Consider the following 24480-nt stretch of genomic DNA (forward strand, 5'->3'; position numbering starts at 1 on the left):
GTATTTAAATTTAAAAATAGAATGAAATTCTTAAAGCTTAAAAAGATCTAGAATGTTATTAAAATTCTATTAATTAATCTAATCAAAAATCAATAAATCTAAAAATCTATGTAATTTATTGGTTTAAGAAATTTGTATATTAAATTCATAGATATAAAGATAGTTAGATAGATAGATACTTTACAAATCTTAAAAGAGAGTTAAGAAGAATAATAATTATTTTTAGGTTAGGTCAACATAGAATGTCGAGAGGTCCATTTTAAGCATCAGAAGAATAATAAAGATAAGTTCAAGAGTAGATAACTTTGTTATCAACGCTGTTCAAATTGAATCATAGATGCTTTAAAATTTGTTTGGGCAATGATAAAAACTACTTAGAAAATTAAAAATAAGCAAAAATCCTTTTATATGGCAAAAAAAATACTTCAGAATATTAAAATACAAAAGAAGACTTTAAGAACTGTGTTTAAAGTTGTAGTTATAATTATGCAAAAGCAAGAGGTTATATTAAAGACAACTTTATCAAGGACATGACCATAGTTTAAGAAAAAAATGATGCTATTTATGATTCATTTTATAATGAAAATAAATCTTATGAAGATGTAGTTGAAGAATTTAAAAAAAAATAATTTAATTTCAAAAGTTAACCACAATGACATATTTATATTCAAACCGTATATTTCTTATTAGTTAATTATTTTAGAGCATATTTATTTATTTCAAGTTTAGTTAAAAACAATTCAATTTTTCAGAAATTATTTATTTATTTATTGGATTTTTTAATATATTTAAGTAAGCAATTAAAAAGAAAATTTCAAGTTAAATTTACCTTAAATGAATATACAAACATACATATATATAAATACAAATTGCATTATTATAAATATTCCAGTTTTAGAAATAAAATATATTATTTATTCTTTTTCATTATTCATATCTAAATATAAATCTTTTTACATATAATAAATATTTTAGCTATTCAAAAAACAAATTTGCTGAGATGTAATTTATTTATTTAATATATTGAAGTAGTTGATTAAAAAGATAATCTAAAGTTAAATTTACATATATACTCTAATATATAAACATAAGGTAGATTATTTATAATATTTTTTCATACATTTTTCTATTATTATTCCCTGCATATTTGTATATAAATAAACCTTAAAAATAATACATATTTATTATGCAAATTAATTATTATTAATTTTATGCATTTTAATTTTCATCTTTATTTTAAGCTTCTTTTTCATGCAATTATCTTGCTTTAAGTTGTAAGTAAGTATCTTTTTTATGTATATGTGACAATAAACTATTAATTTTTTCATAATGTTTCTTCCTTATTGTTATCTAAGTCTTTCTGAAGTAAAATTGCAAGCTTAATAATATATAACATTTTTTCAATTTTAACAAAAATGAATAGAATACGGGTATTTTAATTAAGTCTTAACACAGCTTTAAATGGCATTTAAAAATTATTTAAGAACCATTCATGAATTCTCAAAAAATTTAAATATGATTTTTAATTAACACCAAAATGATTTATATTTATTTTTAAATAAAAATATTTATTAACCTCTATTATTAATTATAAATTGTTTATTCTTATCAGGCAAGATAAATAAATCATATTTTTTGGTTTTTATAAATATTTAATTTTTTGCAAAAATATAACAAAAATGTATGTAAAAAAATAATTTAATAGATTCAATTAATTATTAATTAAAGGCACAATAGAATTCATCAGCAGCATTTGCATTTTTAGCAGTCAGGGAGGGAGTGTTTTTCAATGAAATGATTAAAATCAGAATCCTAATTTTTTTACTTAAACAAGTTGCTCATGTAGACGAAGTCATCTAGCTCTAGCTCTTTTATATTCTTAAAATAGTTTAAAGCATTTTTATTTAATTTAGGGTTATTTTCAATGAGAGAGTTGTAAATTTCTTAAACCTATTCCATAGAAACATAGTTATTCTTTCTCAATTAGAACAAATTCTAGTAAGCAATCATTTTATCTGGGTTTTAACTTAGTGATGTTTAGATGCATTCAAGACACTTTAAGTAATTTGACTTTTTGTAATAAGCAGTTGAGAGATTAGTATAATTTATAGGGTCAATGCCATTTCTAGTTTTAATAGATTCTTATAAAGCTATTATTGCGTCATCCCAGTTTTCATCTTCTAGATAGAGTTCAGAAAGCATTTACCATGCAGCCATTTTATTTTCATCTTTTTCTGCTCTTTCTTTCATTAATTCTATAGCATCTTTTCTCTGATTCAACTACAGGAAGTGTTTCATAGTAAAGGAATACAAACGGCCATGGGAAGGAACTTTTCCCATTAAAGATGAGCATATTTTTAGGCTCAATTTAGGATCTTTAATTTCATCAAGTATGTTAAAAATTTAGCTAAGAGCACTCACATTATAAGGATTTTAAGTAAAACTATTTATGAAGTAAATAATTGCTTAATCAACTTTCCCTAATTTTAGAAGCAAAAATCCAATATCGTATAAAGAACGATAGTCATTAGTTTCTTTTATGATTTCAAAATGTAGTTGCATTCCTTCTTCTATCTCACCTTTCATTAGGCAGAGAGCAGCTTTTGTGTACTTTTCTTCAGTAGAATTAGGGTTAAGTTCACTTGCTTTCTACATCAAGCCATTTAAAATAACTTCACTATTTTTGTGTCTTTTATGAGTAGTATTTTACTTATACAAGGACAAAGCTATTTTAAAGAGTGCATTTGAATCTTCTTGATCTCTTTTGTAAAGCAGCAATTCATCAATAACCTATTAATCAATTGAGTCTTTTTCATAGCAGAGAAAATGAGAGTATTCAGATAAATAAGATGGACTAAATTCTTCTGAACTTTAAAGAACTTATTAAAAATGCTGTTTAGCATCTGCGACATTACCCTGCATCCAGCTGCATTTAGCAAGCCACATTTTGTTTTCCAGATTTTCAGGATCAACCTTGATCATTTCTTAGATGAGATTTGAACACATATCATAAGTTTCCATTTAAAATAGCTATCCTACCATTTATGGCCCAAGATGGCATCTAGCGATCTTTTCTAAATGCTCTTATTAATTAAACATTTCCTGAATTTTAATGTTTATTTTTTTATTTATTTTTAATTATTTTTGATTATTATTAATAATTAATCAACAACAAAAAATACTTGAGCACCTTTTGAATATTTCTAATCTGTTAATGGATGGTAAATAGATATTTAAAACAATAATATCAAACTTTAAAACCAAAGAAAAGAAAGAAAATTTAGTTTATGTCATAGACACTCATAAATCTTATCTTTTCTAATAAATAAATAAAAAGATTCTAAATACTAGCTAGATATATAGATGAATAGATACAACCTAATAAAATATGAATATTAATTTTCTATATTAAAAAATCTCATTGATTTATTACAATCAAATATCAAATTTATTATTATTTTTGTTTTTGATAGTAATTGAAGTAATTAATATGAGATTTATTTATTTATTTATCTAAAAACGTCATCAAATTTTTTATCTTTAAGTTCATTAAATTAAACACAATACTAAATCTCTAAGATAAATTTATAAAAAATTAATTCTTATTTATTTAACTATAAAAACTATTTCTTAAAAATCAATATAAGTTATTAATTCTTTCTTCATATTTCAGAGCTAACAGGATGGTTTTCTACAAAAAAAATAAAAAGCCTAAGTAAAAAATATAAATTAATTGTAAGAATTTAGTAAAAAACAAAAGAAATACCTCATAACATTTATTTTTTATTCTTTAAAAAATGTTTTTAAATTTCAGACGAAATCTGCGGTTTACATAAGAATAATTATAATCAATAAATCAATCAACAAAAATTTTCAAATGATAGTAAACAGAAAAATATTTTAAATTGTAAGGTATCTATCTATCTTTCTTTACTTTTTATGTGAATAAAACTATTTGGTATTTATTTTATTATGTTGACAAATTTGTTTTTATATGATTAATTTTCTAAAATAAAATAATTTATTATTAAATAAATATTCATATCTATCTATGTTTTTAAAATAACAATTAAAACTTTATTAAAAATTGACATTTCTATTAATTAAAAATATTAATATTCTAATTTTTATCATCTAAATATTGTTTAACTAATTATATTATTGATATTGATTGTAAAAACTAACTAAATGATTTTTTAATTATTTGATAGAGCGAGCTAGAATATATTATTTTGCCAAGTTAATTCACTTTAAGTCCCAAATATTCAAAAACTATTTATCAGAATAAAATATTTTGTTAGTAAATAATAAAAAAATTAAATTTAAAATGTAAATTAAGTAATTTAATTTTATAAATTTATTTTTCTCTTCTTAAGTTTATGAAAGATTCTATTTCTCATTTTTTATTATTTATTTATCTATCTATCTATCTATCTATCTATCTATCTATCTATCTATCTATCTATCTATCTATCAATCAATCTATCTATTTTTTTTATACTTCAAAAAAAAATAATCAGATTTTATTAAGTTATACGTGGAGTGAAAACAAATAATTACAAATAGCCTGAAATTGATAAATTCATACGTGTAATTAGATTAATCAATTCAATTTATAAAAAAATTATAATTTAAACTAAATTTTAGCTTGAAATACTACTACTGTAAGACATTCATTTGTGAATTTTATAAATTATTATAAAAAAATTAAATTTTACACAAAATCTTTGCAAAATGTTCATATTTGACTTTTTTAAAAATTTTATTCAAAGACTTGGTCTATTTTAGAAAAGTGGAAGAATTCTGTTTCTTGGACTTGCTAATGCTGGTAAAACCACTTTGCTTGGAAGAATGAAAGATGGCAGGTTTAAACAATATGATCCTACTCTAGGATCAAATGTTGAAGAGATTTAGATTTAAAACATGAAGTTAAAAGCTTTTGATTTAGGTGGCCATGAAGCTGTAATAAAAGCATGGAAATCTTACTATCATAACATAAATGGAATCTTTTTTTTAGTGGATAGTACTAACAAGGAGAAATTTTAAGATTCTAAAGAAGAATTATAAAAGATTCTAACCTGTGAATAGTTAAAAAACGTACCAATAGTTTTTTTAGGAAATAAAATAGATCTGAAAGATGCAGTATCTGAAGAAGAGTTAAGGAAATCTCACGATCTTCCAGATAAGTAAAGACTTGAAAAAATTGATTATGAAATTGTTAATAATCATCCAATTAAGATTATTATGTGTTCTCTTTCAAGGAATGTTGGGTATATTGAAGGATTTACTTGGATTTCTCAGTTTGTTAAATGATTTTATAATAAAATAAATAACTAAGGCAATTACAAACTTTTAGAACATTTTAACAAAAAATTTATAATTATTATTGAGATAATATAGAAAAAATGTAAAATCTATTGCAATGTTTATTATTTATTGTATTTCTTTGTTCAATTTATTTGATATTCATTAAAAATTTAATTTTTCTCAATTTATTTTTATTAAATTTAATTTTTAATTAAAATTAAAAATGTTTATTTGTTTTTTTTTAATTTTTCAGTTAGTTTAATTGAAAGTAAATCATATTTATAAATTAAAACGAATGCATTTGAACGAACTTTTTATTCAGCTACTAAAATTTATTTTTTAAAATTTTTAAATACTTTTTTTTAAATTTATTTTTTAGATAGAATCTACTTAATATTATTTAAACTTATAAATAAATATTTCATAATATTAAAATTTAATCACAGTAGATAGACACTCTTGTTTAATATTTATTTATTTATTCATTCATTCATTTTTTAAATTATTTTAGAAATATTAATTAAGTGGTTGAATTTTTAAAGATATTTATTTATTCATTTATTTATTTATTTTTTAAGAAAAGAGATTGAGTTTTTGTTTGATTATTTAAGGGTGGTGAGAGGATTCAAAAGAATCCTGCAAAAATTTTAATAATTCACATTGAAAAACCCAGCTCACGGTAATCTTTAGTAAAAGGCGAAAAATTAAATCGTAATGAGCTGAGTTCTGTGATAAGGTTTTCATAATGTGTGAGACTCTGTATTAAATAGTGATATTAATTATGTTTTATTATGGGTCTCAATAAAAAATTTTTGAATAATTAAAAGATATTTTTTTATCTGCAAGCTTTAATTCGTTTGATTTTAATTTAGTAGACAGGTAGGAGCTGAGAATTTATTTTATTTAAAATAAATATTTAAATATTATGCATGTAAAATTTAATAAAATAATCCAACTCAAACTATGAAAATTAGTGTAGGCATTCATGAGTTATTAAGATAAACGTAAAATTATTATATTAAAATAAACCAACTAAACTAGGAAAATCAGTACATACATACATTCATGAATTATTTAAGATAAATATAAAATTATTATGCTCATATAAAAATAAAATAACCAACTTAAACCTTAAACTAGAAAATCAGTGCATGCACACATAAATTATTAAGATAAATGTAAAATTATTATATAAAAAAAATAATAAACAAACTTAAACTAGGAAAATTAATGCATGCATGAAATATAACTAAATATTTTTATTTTGAATTATTTATTTGGATGTTTTTTTTAAATATTTTAAATGAAATTTAAGATTGATTAATTTTTTTTGAATTTGGTTTCAATTAAAAACTTTTTATCATATAAAGATTATTCTTTTAGTGTCATTTTTAAATAATTTTTATTTAAGAAAAGAGAGTGGATTTTGTTTGATTAGTTAAGGGGTGGTGTGAGAGGATTCAAAAGAATCCTGCAAAAATTTTAATAATTCACATTGGTAAACCCAGCCCACGGTAATCTTTAGTAAAAGGCGAAAAATTAAAGCGTAATGAGCTGAGTTCTGTGATAAAGGCTTTCGTTATGCAGCGACTTTTAATTATTTATAGCAAATATCTTTTTTTGATTTTATGGGTTTTCAATAAACTAATTATAATTGCTGATTTTCTTAATAATTTATTGCAAATTTTATTTGATTAAAGTTCTTTAAAACTTAACTCTTAAATTTCTTATATTTAATTCTTTTGCAGAAGATTTCGTAACGAAAAAGAGCATGAAATAGCTTTAGTTTCACTAATAGTTAATTGAAATATGGTAAACATTATATATGTGATAAGTAGAGGACTAGAATATTTTTTATTCTTATTGTTGTTAGTTCTTAGAAGTTGTTAGTTAGTTAGCAAATTCGTAAATAGAAACACAGAAAATCAAAATAGTTTCAATAAAAATTATTATGTTTATTAAATATAAAAAAAGGCATTTTTAAAAATAACAACTAAATTAACATTTAAAAATATTTTTTATCAAATTCAAAAGCACATTAAAATGTTTTTTAGCTTTGAATGAATAATACTTATTGATTTTTACTTTAAACTCTTGCTTAAGTTTATTGCAAAATTAGCAAAAGAAAACCTTGGAATAGCAACTAAATTAAAAAGGCTTCAATCAAAGATGCTTCTAAATAAGACAATTTAATTATTTTACATTATTTGTTTGAGAAAAAAGCTTTTTGGGTACTAGTTAATCCCTACTTTAGTTAGTTAGTTAGTTATATTTTGTAAAAACTAAATATTTAGCAATTTCAGAGAATAAATGTGCAAACAGGCTAAAAACTTAATAACAAATAAATAAATAATACTTGCTAAATTGTATTTTATTTCTATTTTAGATAATACTAGATTAATTTATTATATTACTAAGTATTTCTATTTATTGTTTCAATATATTTAGAACGAGCAAGATATTATGACTATCTAAATTTAGATTTTTTTTCTTTGAGCAATAAATTAATAATTTTGCAGATATTTTAAAGTCTTACCTGTTTATATGTATGTGCAATAGATTATTTTCATAGCAATTACTTTAATATTTTAGGAGTTTTTATAACTATTTTATGATGTCGATCTCTAGTAAATAGATTTGGTTAAAGATAAAGTACAAAAATGAAGACTTTTTATATTTTAGATTTTGGAATAGTTAAAGAGTTGGTTGAGAAGAATGGTTTTTTACTCTCCAACATATACATACATATATAGAAGATTAATTAATTTTTGAGTTTGTCAGGCTAATATGAAGGAATAACTTTGTTTAAAAATTAATAAATCAGTCTTAATATAAAAAGAAAGGTTATTATTAATAAATCAAGCTTATGATTAATCTTTTGGCATACGACTTAGCTGTACTTATAAAATTTGTAATTAACTTAATGAATGAAATGCATAAGAATTCTTTAGATTGATTGGGAGATCATTCATTCATTTATTCATACATTCATAGATACATAGATGAGAATTATTTTGTAATTGAAAGTCAATTTTTAATTAATATAAAATTCTTTTTGATAGAAAGAAAATATCAATCAAAATAATTAGTAGTTTTTGAATGCGATGCAGCAAGCTTAAGCAGAATTTTGTTAAGGAAATTTGCTTTTCTTTCAATAATACCAAAATCCAAACGAATTAGAAAGGCATAATTCTTCTACTAATAATAACATGTATTTAAGCCCAAATTTTGTGCCTGCATGTTACAATTAAATCTCGTTGGAGCACAGAGCAGTAAACATTTCATTCCATTTATGCCTTCATTTCCCCCCTTTATTTAGATTAATCTTTCTATTTTATCTTTCATTTTTGCAAAATACTATTTTTCTCTTGCTTTTTATCAAGAGAAGAGGACGGACGTATTTTGTTTTGAATCAAAGCAAAACACTAACTACAAAATATTAAATAGCGTTAAAACTAAACCTATTTTTAAATAATAGTCACTTTGCGAAAGCTCTGGGAAGATGAGCATTGAGAACGAGCCCAATGGGAATCTTTCAAATCAGTAAGTTTTTGTTAAATTTAATTGACACTTTAACAATTTTTCTCATTTTAGCTAACATTTTGATATTCTTATACATAATTTTCAATCAGGTTAAATTGCTTTGTATTATATCAAAAATTTTCCTTTAAAGCTCTCTAAAAATCAATAAGTTCCCTTTTTAAAAAGTATTTTAAATTATAGTTTCAACCCTCGCTCGTTAGACAAAAACAATCAAGAGGAGCAGAAAGACTAAAGTGATGCTGACAATTCAGAAGAACATATAAGCTTAGAAAAAAGTTTTGAAAAAAGCCCAATTTTCAAAAAATTGAACATTGTTTTTAACTTAGATATTATTGATAACTAACTTCATAATTTGCCTTAAAATAATATTTTAGTGGACTAAGACAAAGACTAAAAACAAGAGCAGTTGACTCAGCAGGAAATACAACAAGTGAATCAATAATAAAGATTACCTCCTCTTACAGAAGAAAAGAGCAGCATTATTAGCACATTTCTAAATAATAAAAATTAATAATTCATGCAAAATAAGATTGAAGAAGTAGTTGAATAAGTGTTTAGCTCAGATTAAATTAGTGTTATAAATAACTCTAATATAAGTAGAAGCGAAGAGGAAGCTTTTCTTATTAATTAAGCCTAACAAGAAGAGCAAAATACCTTCAATTAATCAATAAAAACGAATAGTTGCTTTTAAAATTAAAAATAGTAACAACAACAAAAAGAAATTGAGTAGCACAGCGATGATATCAGCAACTTCCATAATATTTATGAAAAAATGAACAGAAAAAAGATAAAAAATAATAATGAGTAGGCTGCAGTGTAGCTTCAATAAAGGTTGCTGGTTGATGATAAAATCAATAAAAATCCCCGTTATCACTCAGCTCATATAAAAGAAGAAAAAAAGTAATCATTGTAAACACAATAAAAAAATTATTAAATTAATTAAATATCTAATTAATAAGACCATACTTTATCTAGTAAACCTTTTTTAAATAATCCTCTTTTTAGCTCTAATAATTTCTAGTCAATCCAATCAAATCTTCTAAATCCTACTATCGAAATTCCTTCTAAGATTAGCTCAACCCTTTTTTAAAATTAAAATACTCTTTTTGGAGATAGCCTTAATTATCAAAGAGACCACACCAAAATAATAAATTCTTAGTCCAACAAAACATCACCAAATAAAATGTATGACCCTTTCACATTCTTGTAAAAGTCACTGGAAATAAATCAAACTCTTTAGTAAAATTTGAATTAAGTCCATTCTATTGAAACGCTAAACTAAAACACATTTGATTCCTTGAAAGAAAAAGTAGCTCAAAATAATATTTAATATTAGCCTCAATAATAACAAAACAATTTGAATAATTATTAAACAAAAGACTTATTCGAGCCATATTTAAAGATGTGTAATTTCTACGAACCCAGTGATTAAATAGACTCAAATAACATATTCATCAACCATCAAGAGTATACTGAAATCTAAGAAAAGCCAAGCAGTTCTAAACAAAGAGCCAATTTCCTTAGTGAAAAAAACAGTGACGAGCAAGACCAAGAAAATTTTAGCGATATAGAAAGTGTTAGCTCCAATCCAAACAATACAAAAAGTTATATTTCTTCTCAAGACGATATTGATGATTTATTGAGATTAGATGATATAGATCTGAACGATTTTTCAGATGTTTACTGCAAATAGCATAATTAAAACAATAGTTAAAATATCGACTAACCATAAGAAAACAAATGAAATTTTTTAAATCAATAATTATATAAATAAATAAACCAATCAATCAATTAAAAACTATAATAAATAAACTAGTTAATCATATGTTAATATTTTCAATTAATATTTAAATAAACTCTTAATTAAATTAATGAATGATAATGATAATTATATCCAATTTACTTACATTAGATCTATTTTATATAAACTAAATTAATAATTATTGTAAAAAAATAAAAAAGTAATAAATATCTGTATACGTAATATTAGTTAGCAATAAATAAATATGTTCTTATACTTAATCAATTAATTTTAGTTTATAAGATAATTCAACTGTATATAAATATATTAATTATACATACCATTTAAATTAGTATATATCTTTTTAAATTAAACTTTTCAAAATTATTTTAAACACATAAAAATTGATAATTTTTTTATATCACTAATCATAAATGATATTTAAGATAATTAATTAATTAATGATAAACTTTTAAACAGCAAGATTTTAATAATTAGTTTTGTTAAAATTATATGATGTATTTATTATGTCTGTTTTCTATTTTTATGTAACTAATTGATAAAATTTAAAAATAAATATTTTTAATTTGAAAAAATTAAGTTTTACTAAAATTTTAAAAAAATTTCCTTACTAAAAATGTATTTTTTTACTGATTATCTTGATACAATGTCACGAAGTATATAAGAATATAATGAAATGATAATATGAATTATTTTCTAATATTTTTTTGCTGGTTGAATTAGTTTTTAGTGAGTGTGAAATAAAATAACTTTGTTTTAATTATAATAAAGGTAGAATACTCACAAACAAACAATCAAGCAAGGTAATACAAATAAAGACTCATGGAAAATAGTTATTATTATTATTATTATCAAAGTATTTTATTATTTTTATATAGATAAAATTTCAGTATGTAATATATAATTATGAATGAATGAATGTATGAATAAATTTATTTTATCTTTTGTGTTTCACTTTAAAATTTGTAGATAGTTAGTTAGTGCTTACTATTTAGTTGTTGGTTCAACTATCATACATTATCGAGATCAGCTGGAATAGAGAAGGCTTTTTCAACTTCTTCATCATCCATAGGAGTTAATTTTTATATGTAAGATTTTAAAGAGAATAAGTTATCAGTCCACAGATTAACCTTAGCTTTAAGATCTTCAGTTTACTCCTCTTTATATTTATATATATGATTAACATTATTTTATATATTTTATTTCATATTATTTACCTAGTTGTTTTAGTCTTTCAGGATCGTATTTCTTGTATTTTTCTAAATCCTTTTCCTTCTTCTTTAAAGTTTCTTACAATTCCTTTAATTTGTTCAGCTATTCTGTTCGATCATCCTAATTAATTTAATACATTAATTAAACTTTATCATTATTAAATTTTATTTACGCTTGGTTCTTTATCTATAACGGATTTCTCTAGCTCATCCTCTAATTCTACCTTTTTTTAATCGCAATCTTTCATTTTTTGTTCTGCTTCAGCTAATCTTAATTTTAACTATTATATAAAAATGGCTATTCAAAGAATTCTACTTTTAACTATTGCTTTTAAATATTTCAAAGTAAATTTATTTAGTTTACAATCAAGTAAGTTTGTGAAGGGAGAGACCAGTAAAAGTTAGCAGAACCAATTTTATCAGAATCAACAAGTCCATCTGCAATCAAACTCATCAAAACATCCTTTACAGTAGGAAGTACTAATAAAAATTATATTTAATTATAGCATCATGCTTGTTTAAGTATTTGAATAAAAAAGCTTATTGTTATTATTTATTACCAATGCCTGCCTTTGTGGAGAATTTTTCAATTTCCTTCAAGTTGTAAACTTATTGCTTTAAAAAAAAAATCATTAATATTTCTTGCTACACAATTAGGCATTTTATATATAAAAACCATAGTTATTAAAAAAAATCTTGTATTAGTTACAGTTTCATGGAAGACATGGAGCATTTTTTCTCTCTTCTATTCAAGAGTTAAAGGTTTAGTTCTTTTAGCCATTTCTTAAAAGTGATTAGGTATAAATTGGTGGTGTCTAATGAATATTTTACTTTACAAAAGCTATTTAGATTATTTTTTGTAATATAATAATTAAATTTTTGCAGAAAATTGTATCTATTGTACTTAAATTCAAACACAATCAATATTGGCGTATTTTAGCGCTCTTTTAAAATAGTGATATTTTATCAGATTTATTTTCAAAAAATAACTATTAATCAACCATTTTTAATGTTATAAATTATATTTAATTAGGTTTTATATTTATCTTAAGTTAAAGTAAATCAAGTTTTAAAATAAATAAATAATTATTTTTTGCATTGTTAAAAATTAATTTATTTCATTGTATTAATTTGTTCGTTCATTTAGCTATTGTTCAATTAATCCAAAGCAAAACAAAGTCAATTAATTCATTTTAATTTCATTTTATGAAATACTTTTTAAATCAGCTTTAATTCAATGAAACAAACTTGAAGATTCTAAATTATTTTTTGTTTAAATTTTATGATAAATGAAGTCAAATTTCAAATATTCTTTGGAATATTAGCATAAACTAAATAGAATTTTTATTTATTTCTAGATAAGATATAAAAAAAAAATAGAATTTGTTTAATCAGCTAAATTTTAAAGGAAATAAATAAATAATTTAAATTTTTATCTTTTGAAAATATAAATTTGAGTTGAAGATCAAATAAATTAAAAGCAAATATTTATTTGAGCTGTTTAAATTATTTTCTTATTTTTAAAATATATTTATTTCATATGATTTAAAGATATTTAAATATTCTATTAATTATTTATTATTTGAATCAAATTTTTAAAGATTTGTTTATTTTTTTTAATATATTAATTCCTACTACTGCTGCTATTGCTGGATAAATAAACTGGTTGTTTTTTAACTTAAAAAAAATTTAATGATTAAATCAACTAAGTTAAATTGATTGATAATATTTTTGAAATTTTGATAATTTCATAAATTATAAAGTGATATTTATTAAAAATGATTAATGATGATAAAACTCACATTAAGGGGAAATCTTATCTATAAGAAACAATTAGAAATTATAAGGTGAATAACAATGATTAGGAATAAGAAGATTAAAATGAGGGTTATTAGCAAGAATAATAATAAAAAAGTGAAGATGAGGAAGAAGTATAAGACAATCAAGATATTACAGGTAGATATTTGCTTTAAATAAATCAATAGATATTTAAAAATAAATAACTATTTGACAAAAGATGTTTAGGAATGGAGAGAAATTTATAATCAAATTAGACATGAGCTGTTTGAGCATAATCAAATAAATGTTTTGAAGCTTTTGGCATTAAACAAAACTACCAAGTTGAAACATAAGATTATAATGATGAGCAGCGAAGAAGACGAAAATAATTATGATAGATCTCGTGAGAGAGAACTTATTTTTAAGAAAATTAAAGCTTTAAAAGTAGAATTGAGAATTTACAAAGAAAATAAACGCAGCAAAAAAGTAAGACCTGAGTAATTGTAGGATTAGATTTAGGTTTTAGAAAAAAAATTTGATGATTTGAAATTAGAGCAGATGGATATCTTTAATTCGATGGAATCAGAGAAAAGTCAAATCGAAGAATATCTATCAAAAATAGATAAAAAGATTAACAACGAAAGTGATTCGGGAGAGGATTCCGATGATGAATCAGAAAATGATAAATTGAAAAGAACCAAGAAGGAAAACTATGGAGATGATTATGATCAAAAGGGAAAGAAAAAAAGTGAAGCAATAAAGCTAGCTAAAATGCTTAAATAGAATTCGCAGGTGAATTTGTATGAAGTAAATGAAGTGGCAGAAGAATATTAGGATGGTAATGAGGTAAAAAATAATTGTAAATAAAGTTTTTAAGAAGGGATATTTATTTTTTTATTTATTTATTTGTTTTATTTAGTAATAAAGTTATTATGTAATTTAAATGAATCTTAAATATTTTAAATTATATGAAATGCACTTTTAAAATAGTCTGTTTTAACGAAAAATGGGGGAGTTCACTCATTTGCTAGAAGTTAACCTACTCAAAATAAGCTAGAAAGCAATAGTTATTAAACTAATTTATAGTTACTGCTAGATACCGATGAAGATGAAGAAGAGGAGTATAGAGAAATATTAAATTAAGTTGGTGTCAACTATGGAGTAGAAGACCAGTAATAAGATGAAGAGTTAGAAATAGAGAATAAAATTAAAACAAAACTTAAAAAGAATAGCTCAAATTAGAATAATAAGATTCCTCCTTTAAGAAAAAATAGCATTAGCAATAAGGAGAATATTGGAAGAGAATAAGATACTAATCATAGAAATACTTAGCCTTCTTAGAGTAAAAACAGTTTGTCTGACTTTGGCAGTAAAGTTAACTAAAAAGAGACAGTTGATGACTCAGGAAATGAAGATGATCAGAGAGAGTAAGAGGGAGATGATTATGATCCTGATGAAGATATAATGAGAGATGAATTAAATTTTGCATTGCAGTAGGGTAAGAAACAAAAGAAGTAAAATGAATAGGAGCAAAATGATATTAAAGAAATTGAAAATTAAATTGAAGATATGGAAAATGACCTTTAAGATTTGAAACTCAACATAGACAAAATCTCGTAGTAAATGAAGAATATGGGTGATTAAAGCTTAGGCTGGCTCAAGGAAGATCACCAAGACTTTCTTAGAGTCAAAAGCAAATATAAAAATGAGATCAACAACACAAAATTTATAGAGGAATGTGTGAATGTTATTCCTGTTCATGATAAAGAAGAAATCGAAGAACATATTCAACTTTACTTATAATATTCAGCATTGGATTAAGAAAAAAAAGATGTCTTAAAGAGATATAAACTCATCAAGGATCAAAAAACACAATTAGAAGAAGAGTTAAAATCTAAAAAAGTAAAAATATAAGAGGAAGTGCTCATTTAAAGAAAACTCAAAAAGACCAGAGAGCAGATCATGGAAGAGCGTCTTAAACAAAAAGATAAAATTATGGTTTGGAAGTAGAATAAACTAAGTTATAAGGATAACATCGTATAGCAAGAGTTAGAAGAAAAGAGAATACTTCAGTCTCTTGACAAAGAAAAGAGGATCAGAGATGATAAACTCAAAGAAGAAAGGAAGTAACTTATAAAATAATATCAAGAACAGAAGGAATTGGAGAGAAAAAAATTGAGAGAAATGGAAGAATTATAAAAAGAAAAAGAAAAAGTTAAAAAAAAGGTATCTCTAACCGAAATAACAAGAATAAAAGCAAAGGAAGAATAGATGGTTAGAAAGAAACAAATTAGAGTACTTGAAAAGAAAATATAAACAAAAGAGGAATCCATTGATATTTAGCGTATATAATCCATTAATAAAGAAAAGTATTCATACATAGAAAATCGCTTACTTGAATAAACAAAGGCTGCTGAGAGAAGAATAACTCAAAAGTTTGACAACCAAGGTAAAATTGATAGATTTGGACCTTCTGCTGACTCTTTTGCAGGAAACCCTCTCGGAATAGGTGGCAGATTAAAAGTTCCTTAATGGAGATCTAACAATGTTTGACCCTTACTTACTTATTTTCTTATTTATTTATATATATAAATATAATTAAATCTCTTATTTATATAGCTACCTATCTACCTACACATAATATCAACTAACAATTCAACAAAATTAAACTAAACATTTTTACATATTTTCTGACCTAACTCTTAAGTAAGTATATTGACAAAGAATCAACCAATACTAAATGCAAATCATTAAAAATTAGAACTATTTATAAATTTATGTTTGTATTCATATTTGGTTTATATAAATTTAATAACTAAACTATTTATAGTAGTTCATTTATCGTAGTTTTTCTACAATTTAATTTATTAATATTTTCATTTCAACAAAAATCTTAAAATTTTTAATTTTATTAATTTAGGATGTTCGTCAATATATATTTATAATAATTAATGAGAATTTACAATAAATATCTAAAATAAAACAATTCTATTTATTTAATTAATGAGATAAATATATTTTGTTTTTGTAATATTTGCAAAACGCATTTATTTTTTTATAAACCTTTTACTTCCTTAATAGTTATTGAAGTTTAATTTTAATGCATATTTGATTAATCCTATTTTTAGTAATTGATATAAATATATTTTAAATACAAATTTTAAATTTTTTTTTGTTTACTAAGATTTTCTCAAAAACCTGTTAAATAAAAATGTAAAAAATAATAAATTTATGAGCAGAGAGAATAGTTAGTTACGAAAGGGAGCGTATTTATTTAATCTTTTAAAACATTTTTTAGCTTAAATTAAGCAAAATGCAATAAAATTTAAAGTGGATCATATAAGTTGAACTAGAAAGAGAAAGAGTGAGTGTGTCTTAACTTTGGAAATTGAGGATAGCAAAAATTGAAAATTAAATAATTAATTGGCTGAAAGGAAATACTGATGTGATTTTATTGTAATTTTTTCAGAAATAAAAATTTGTATTGAACTTATTTTCACTAACTACTTAGATGAGAAGTTGATCATATAGTATCATTTATATGTCCTAATGCATGTATGTATGACTATTAATTGAATATATGTATATATATATCTATTTATTTATTAATCAATGCATGTATGAATAAAAAATAAATAAATGCTTCTTGATTTGATATAATAATTTTCATAAAAAAAGCTAGGATTTGAATTAATTCAAAAAAACAAACAAATAAACTATAAAAAGAATAGAGAAAAACTCTTTCAAGGAAATAAGTCTTTATAATCCATATAGTTAGTGTGGTGATAGATAAAAATCAAATAAAGCATTAGAAAACTAGTGAAAACAATAAAAAAAGGAAAGAAGAATATAATTAAGACAAGGAGAAATGGGGAGTTATTTATCTTAGCCTGTAAAGACAAAGGAATCTGAAGTGAATTAAAATCAAAAGTTCTAATATGCTTCAGTTTCTATGTAAGGATGGAGAACAAGTATGGAAGATGCCCATATCAATAATTTAGATATTGACAATAAAGGTACTGCTCTTTTTGGTGTCTTTGATGGTCATGGTGGTAAAGAAGTTGCCTAATTTGTTGCTTAGAAGTTCCAATCTGAACTAGTCAATAGTAATGAATATAAAAGCGGCAAATATAAAGAAGCTTTAGAACGCACTTTCTTAAAAATGGATGATCTTATTAGGTCAGAAGAAGGTACCTCAGAAATCGATAACCCAAATGCAGGATGCACTGCTAACGTTGTGCTGATTACAAATGATAAAATTTACTGTGCAAATTGCGGTGATTCTCGTGCAATTGTTTCTGTTAAGGGAACAGCAGTTGCTTTGAGTGAAGATCATAAGCCTGATGATGACAAAGAAAAGAAACGTATTCAAAAAGCAGGTGGCGAAGTTTTCTAAGGTAGAGTCAATGGAAATCTGAATCTTTCTAGAGCATTAGGTGATTTAGAATATAAAGTAAATGAAAAAGATTCCAAAAACACTGACCCTAAAGATTTTATAATTACTGCTTTCCCTGACGTTACTGATAGAGAATTAAATGCTGATATTGAATTAATTATCCTTGGTTGTGATGGTATTTGGGAATGCCGTTCCAACTAAGCAATAGTGGATACCTTCAAAAATAAATCTGTTAACTTGAAAGATTAATGTGAAAGATTCCTCGATGAAATCTTAGCTCCTACAACTGCTGGATAAACTAGTGGTCTTGATAATATGAGTATTATTGTTATTAGAGTTACTCATTGAAGTAAAGAATTAATTTTATTTAAATTAATTCATTCATTCATTATTTGATCAATTGATTGATTGATTGTTTCTGACTTTCTCATCTTAAATAAACAATAAAGAAATGAAGTCAAGCTACCAAATTATTAACTAACTAAATAAACAAGCAAGCAAGCAAACAAACCAGCCAGTCAGTGAACAAGCAAAATAAACAGCTAACAAATTAATAAATAAATAAAAAATACTAACTTTAAAATAGCTATTATCTAAACCTTCTTTTTAGCTTTCAATAAGTATGATTCAATCACCTAAGATGAGTATTTAAACAGCAGATAACATATTAATAAACAAATAAAAACTTTTTAATGCTATTTGTTTGCCTACATATCAATATTTATCTATTATTTGTAAAAGCACAAATGCTCATATAGATGTTTTTTTTTTAGAATATTAAGCCAACATACAATCAAGCATAAACTAAAGTGCTGGTCCATCCCATCCTATTATTATTGTTTTATTAAAGCCAATTCATGAATGCTTAAGAAAAATCAGTTAATCAAATGTTTATAAATTTTTTATCTTATCAATTTTGTAATTTTGTTTTGCATAAATACATACAATCTAACCTACCTACCTACCTACCTACCTACCTACCTACCTACATATTGACTCATATCTAGTTTTTTTTCTGAAGATCTCAATTTTTATAAAAGATTTATTCTTTCAAATATTTAATCACAAAAACTAAAATCTAATCACAAAAAAAAATAATATCTTAAAGCTTTTTAATAAAAAATACTACACAAATAAAATTTCACTTTTACTTTTGCTAAATACCAAAAAGATTTTTTCAAATAGAAGATTTTTCTTCAATTTTTCCTCCTATGAATTTTTTATTTCTTGGCTAATATCTTATATATTCTAATAGCAATTAGTTACGGATTATTTTTATCTATCTTAAATTTTGGCACATTTTAAAATGAAAAGATTTTTAGTTTTAAATAGATAGTTTTGAAAATATAAATTAAAAAATTAATTAAATTCTAATATCTAAAATTCTAATTCTAATTTTGAAATAAACTATATATTTATGAATTTAACCTAATTCCAAACAGTCAAAACTTAATTAAATACTAATTCTGCTTTTAAATTCATAATATTTTTTAAGATTTGAGTTGTAGAAATTCAAATTTTTAATCTAAATTTCTAAACACACAATTTAAATAAAATAGTAAACTTTTTCAGACTTATTTATTTATTTAAATAAGAACTATTATTTTTTAATCAAATAAATCTATTTGATAAAAGTCAAATTTAAATTTAAAAATGTTTAAATGAGGAATATTAAATATTGCTTTAGTTACTCCTAATATGGTTAATGAAATTCAATTATTAAATGTAGATGAAACATAAAAGTTTTTTAGAAGAAAAAATGAATAAATTTATTTAAATTATAAACTTTTACTTTAAAAATATAGCAAAAATAATTTTTTAGTAACATAGATTTCTTTCTATTAGAATTAGAATAAATAACATTTTTTGTTTAAAATGATATTTATATTTTAGTAATTGCTTATTAATTTAACCTGTAATCTTATCAATATATTTATAAAGATAGCAGATAAGAACATAATTTTACACGTTTAATTTATTGGTAAATATTTATATTGTAGCTAAAATTGAATTCAAAGCGATCATAATAATATTATAACAATAATAACTAAACAGAAGATTTTTTTAATTTAGTTAATAAAATAAAATAATCAATATACTGTAAATATGTACGTATTTATTAATTAATTAGGAACAAATTTTATAAGAACTAAACAAAAAATATTTATTATTTTTCTCTAAATAGTATAAAGGTTATGAAAATTTATTAGTGTTAATTTAAGAAAATTTAAAAAGTAAAAATACAAAATTAAAAATAATTGATATTTTACAGGAGTAAATATTTTTTATCCAAGAACTAAAAACCTCAGTTAAATAAATTTTATATTCTTCACTCAGGTTTTATGTTTAAATTTTGAGAGATGAGAAGCTTATTATTTAAATAACAAACAATATTTAATTAAAATTAAGCAAAAACTTTTTTTACTCAGATATAACTTGATAACGTTGTAAATAAATAAATTTATTTTTTGATTCTTTATTATTTAATTTATTTTATTGATTTAGACTGTTCATGCAAATAAAATTTTAAAGTAGAATTTGTTAGCTTAAATTATCTTAATACTTATACTTATTGTTTGTTGTTTACATTTTATCAAAACTTTTAATTGGTTGATTTTAAAAAAATTAAAAATATTTAATAGTTTTTTAATTAAATTTAAATTTAATCAAATGTAAAAATCTAAAGAAATTTCATGTTTGTTTAAAACACACAAGCTTACATTTTTGAGAACAAAACAACAACAAAAATAGCATTTATTAATATTCTCTAACCTCAACACAATCTTATTAATATATGAAAAAATAAATTTAAATAGTAAGATTAAATTATTAAAACAACGAATAACTAAGAAGAAATTTGAATACTTTGATTTCACTTCAGAAATATTTATTAGTGATTTTATTCATAATTTTATAGAAATCTTTTTCTTGTTTTTAGTTAAGAGTTTCTCTTTATTTTCTACTTTAAAATAAATTTTTAAATTAAATTTATTGTTATTTGAAAAAAATTAAAATAAATATTTTATGATAACTTTTGTTTCTAATTATTTTAAATAGTAATTAAATTATTTATTTATTTATTTATTTTATATTTAATAGAATTATTAACTGTTAATTTTGTGCATGATAACTAACATAAAATATCTATTAAAAATTCATCATTAAAATATTTCTAACTCTCTTATTTTGATGAAAATTTCCTAACTTGATAGAATTATAAAAAAACCTAGTTTAATTTCTTTTTCTTTTCATAAATAAAAGATGAACATTTAATTATTAAATTTACAATTTCTAAATTTTTGCTTTTGAAAAAAAAAATTTATTTTTTATTTTTGAGTAATTAAAAATATTATGAAAATTTCTTTAAAGCATTTAAAAACTAAAAATAGATTTTTTATTAAGGAAGCTTTAGATTCAAAAATATTTTCCTTTCCTAATATATTTTTTAGTGATAAAATTAAACATTCAAAATAAAAATTGAAATAAGAACATATAGATAGATACATAGATTTAAATTCATAATCTAACTGTTATTTTTGAGTTTTTGTTTGAATTAGCTTGTATTTAAAATTTTATTGAATATCTGATTTTTTTTTTCCATTTAAAAAATAATATCTACAATATAAAATATTTTTAGAGAGTTTGAAATTTAATAAATGAATGAATGAATGAAGAATTCATTTTAATTTTTGAAAATAGAATACAAAAATAATTTAATTAATGCTTTCAGAAATAATAGAATTGAATTGATCAACAGGTATAAATCATGCATTTTTTTAATTATTTGTGTATATATGCAATTGAATTAGGCAGCTAGTAATTAATTAATTAAGAAGCTGTGATACACTGAAAGAATTGCAAAGAAGACTTAAAATAAGTAAAGAAAATAAAGATGAAGAGAGAGAAATCGTGAAGAGTAAAAGAAATGAAAAATAAGATGGAAGAAAGAAGAAAGAAGAAGAAAAAGTTAATACAAAAAATAATAAAATAAAATAAAGGGCGAGAAGAAGGGAAAAGATAATACATAAAATATCTAATAATTTCAGAAGAAAAGAATAAAAAAAAGTTAAAATTTTTTTTAAAAGAAGAAGAGATATTTTATTAAAAATGGTCAGATTGGAAAAGATTTTGTGGGAACAATTAGTCAACGTTAAGGCTTTCTCCAGATAGAGAGTTATTGGCGCTCCTAGCAAGTGGTATAATGAAAACAGAACTGAATGGTTCAAGGTTGCTCAACACAACGCTTTCAACACTGGTTTCTCTGGAGTCATTTTGAGAGCTCTCGAACCCCTCCTCGCCAAATTCATTTACAGATGGAGACTCGATATTGCTCACCAAAGAGGTCTCACTCTTGAAGACTCTCTCCTTTTCATGGACAGAGAACTCAGAAGATGTTATTTCTTTGAAACTGTTGCCAGATAAAAGTGATTATCCATTTTATTTATTAGAAATTGAAGTATCTAATTATATCTCATGATAAAAATCCAAACAAACTACCTCTTTCATATCTTTACCTTCACAATAGCAATAAACAAGCAAAAAAATCAACTAAATAAATAAATTAATTAAGAAACAAGCGAAATAGGATTTAAGATTAAATTTCTTTATTAATATAAAGGCAAATTTTTTTTCTTTTCCCTTCTTATGTAAACTGAGTAGGGAGCTTTTTATATAACAGCGAGCAAACAAGTTATCTTAAAAGATAGGCAATTGTAAACTGACCACATTTTAGATATTTGGTCAGTTTGTTTTACAAATTTTAGGTATATAATAAGAATTCTAGCAAAATAGATTGGACATTTGATTCAATCCAATATTAGAAAACAAGAAACAAAATGATTGACCTTCCATGGAGTCAAATAATTTGAATTTTATGAAGCGAAGAGCTTCAAAGAATAATATTTCTAATAGAAATAAGTTTGATAGTACTAAAAGTTAGGAATATAAAAATTTGAAACGTGCAAATCAATTTTTTTAGCTCAGATATTTCCTAATCGAATAGCGATTAACTATTTCCAGATATTTTCAAAAAATGCTATCAAAAAGTAGGTTCATAAACAAAAATTCAGCGGCTGCTATTACCGATGATAAATTTTATTAGCATTTAGTCTATGGAAATAAGCAGTAAATATTAAAATTATTAAGAGAATAAATAAATGAATTTGACAGAAAGAAATTCAGACAGTTCATTTTGAATCCAAACGATTGAAAAATATTGTGCATAAATAGAAATTAATTGCGAGCTATGTTAAATTTATTATCTAAATTTAAATAGAAAACAAATCTTAATTTATTTATTTATTCAATTTTATATTTTTCTCATTTTCGCTTTACCAGCCAATCAATCAATAAAATCATAACTCATTTAAAATTTAATGAGTGAGTCATCAAAATGGAATTTTCTAAAAATTCATTTTATCTGTCCATTTCAATAAAAATCGGCTGAATTATCATTTATGACAGCTAGTTAGTTAGTACTCATTTACTTAATTATTTATTTATTTATAAATGATTAGAATAGGTTTTGGTAAACCAACCCATATTATTTTTTATTTTACAGAAATTTTTTAATAAGATTTTAAGTTGATTATGCTTTGTGAATTTAATATAGATGATGATAATGATAATGATGATTTATTTATTGAAAAGCCATTATCAATTTTTTTTAAATGAAGGAATAATGAAAAAACGAGGTTTTGTTGTAAAAATAAATATCATGAATATAATTAAAATTATGAGCAAATTAATTTATTGATAACAATTTAAATAGCTTACATCCCTACACCGTTTTATTCATGAAGAAGAGAAGAGCTAGATATTACAAGGTCGAAAGAGGTTTAAGAGGTTTCTACGTCCCTGACTGGGTTAGAAAGGAAGCTGAAGAAAGATAACTTTCCGAAACTGTTGATAATATTTTCAACTGGGAAAACTTCGTCTACAGAGAATATATGAGTGATATGACTCCTATCGGTAGATGGACTTCCCTCTCTAAGATTACCCCCTTAGATATGTTCTAATACTACGGTCTCTTCAGAAACGAAGCTTGGGATAGATTCTTCTACAATGAAGCATTCTACGAGTCCTACTCTGAAAAGGAAAAGTAAGAAGCTAACGGTAACCCCTTCGGTAAATTCAACTTATAAACTGCTGACGGTAGAGCTCAATTCGAAAAGGAAGTTAACACCTTCATCGAAAGATATCCCTTCGCCGTTACCAAGCCTGGCCAAAAGTTCGACTTCACCAGATTCTACGCTCTTGAAGACTTAGCTAATAAGAGAGACACTTCTAAGTACGATCCTGCTCTTCTCGAATCCGTCAAGAACGAATTAAAGCAATCTGCTGCCCTCCCCGCTGACAATGGTGCCAATAAGACCAAGAAGTCCAAGCCCATTCTTCCTGATTGGCTCCAACCCAAGTTCGGAAAGGCATTCCAAGCTTGATTTTTATTATCTTCTATAAAAATAAATATTTCCTGTAAAAAT

The 24480-nt window shown here is 23.0% G+C and overlaps 9 protein-coding genes across 9 annotated transcripts; 8 read left to right on the top strand and 1 right to left on the bottom strand. All coding sequences in view use genetic code 6, as the record gives it.

Moving 5' to 3' along the window:
- Positions 1–122: 122 nt before the first annotated feature.
- On the top strand, positions 123–656 carry TTHERM_00382250 (hypothetical protein; the record flags this gene model as incomplete). Its single annotated transcript, XM_001015509.2, has 1 exon — positions 123–656. Exon 1 carries the CDS (start codon positions 243–245, stop codon positions 654–656), a length of 414 nt encoding a protein of 137 aa, XP_001015509.1. The 5' UTR covers positions 123–242.
- Positions 657–1840: 1184 nt separating this feature from the next.
- TTHERM_000382269 (transmembrane protein, putative) lies at positions 1841–2275 on the top strand (the record flags this gene model as incomplete). The annotated part of the gene is made up of 1 exon (XM_012797531.1): positions 1841–2275. One exon carries the CDS (start codon positions 1841–1843, stop codon positions 2273–2275), a length of 435 nt encoding a protein of 144 aa, XP_012652985.1.
- Positions 2276–4734: 2459 nt separating this feature from the next.
- Positions 4735–5313, top strand: TTHERM_00382270 (ADP-ribosylation factor(Arf)/Arf-like (Arl) small GTPase family protein; the record flags this gene model as incomplete). Its single annotated transcript, XM_001015511.2, has 1 exon — positions 4735–5313. One exon carries the CDS (start codon positions 4735–4737, stop codon positions 5311–5313), a length of 579 nt encoding a protein of 192 aa, XP_001015511.2.
- Positions 5314–7078: 1765 nt separating this feature from the next.
- TTHERM_000382279 (hypothetical protein) lies at positions 7079–7367 on the top strand (the record flags this gene model as incomplete). The annotated part of the gene is made up of 2 exons (XM_012797532.1): positions 7079–7119; positions 7181–7367. 2 exons carry the CDS (start codon positions 7079–7081, stop codon positions 7365–7367), a joined length of 228 nt encoding a protein of 75 aa, XP_012652986.1.
- A 1044-nt stretch (positions 7368–8411) lies between these two features.
- Positions 8412–10594, top strand: TTHERM_00382280 (hypothetical protein; the record flags this gene model as incomplete). The annotated part of the gene is made up of 3 exons (XM_001015512.2): positions 8412–8579; positions 8786–8850; positions 9031–10594. The coding sequence occupies 3 exons, from the start codon at positions 8412–8414 to the stop codon at positions 10592–10594; spliced, it is 1797 nt and encodes a 598-aa protein (XP_001015512.2).
- Positions 10595–11622: 1028 nt separating this feature from the next.
- Positions 11623–12604, bottom strand: TTHERM_00382290 (Mnd1 family protein; the record flags this gene model as incomplete). The annotated part of the gene is made up of 6 exons (XM_001015513.3): positions 11623–11771; positions 11830–11944; positions 11997–12104; positions 12188–12303; positions 12384–12438; positions 12533–12604. The coding sequence occupies 6 exons, from the start codon at positions 12602–12604 to the stop codon at positions 11623–11625; spliced, it is 615 nt and encodes a 204-aa protein (XP_001015513.1).
- A 997-nt stretch (positions 12605–13601) lies between these two features.
- On the top strand, positions 13602–16155 carry TTHERM_00382300 (hypothetical protein; the record flags this gene model as incomplete). Its single annotated transcript, XM_001015514.1, has 3 exons — positions 13602–13779; positions 13841–14448; positions 14593–16155. The coding sequence occupies 3 exons, from the start codon at positions 13602–13604 to the stop codon at positions 16153–16155; spliced, it is 2349 nt and encodes a 782-aa protein (XP_001015514.1).
- A 1315-nt stretch (positions 16156–17470) lies between these two features.
- TTHERM_00382310 (protein phosphatase 2C containing protein) lies at positions 17471–18346 on the top strand (the record flags this gene model as incomplete). Its single annotated transcript, XM_001015515.3, has 1 exon — positions 17471–18346. The coding sequence occupies one exon, from the start codon at positions 17471–17473 to the stop codon at positions 18344–18346; it is 876 nt and encodes a 291-aa protein (XP_001015515.1).
- Positions 18347–22105: 3759 nt separating this feature from the next.
- On the top strand, positions 22106–24438 carry TTHERM_00382330 (hypothetical protein; the record flags this gene model as incomplete). The annotated part of the gene is made up of 2 exons (XM_001015517.3): positions 22106–22422; positions 23769–24438. The coding sequence occupies 2 exons, from the start codon at positions 22106–22108 to the stop codon at positions 24436–24438; spliced, it is 987 nt and encodes a 328-aa protein (XP_001015517.2).
- Between the last annotated feature and the right edge of the window lie 42 nt (positions 24439–24480).

This window comes from Tetrahymena thermophila (assembly GCF_000189635.1).
Source record: "Tetrahymena thermophila SB210 genomic scaffold scf_8254652, whole genome shotgun sequence".
Classification (NCBI taxonomy): domain Eukaryota; phylum Ciliophora; class Oligohymenophorea; order Hymenostomatida; family Tetrahymenidae; genus Tetrahymena; species Tetrahymena thermophila.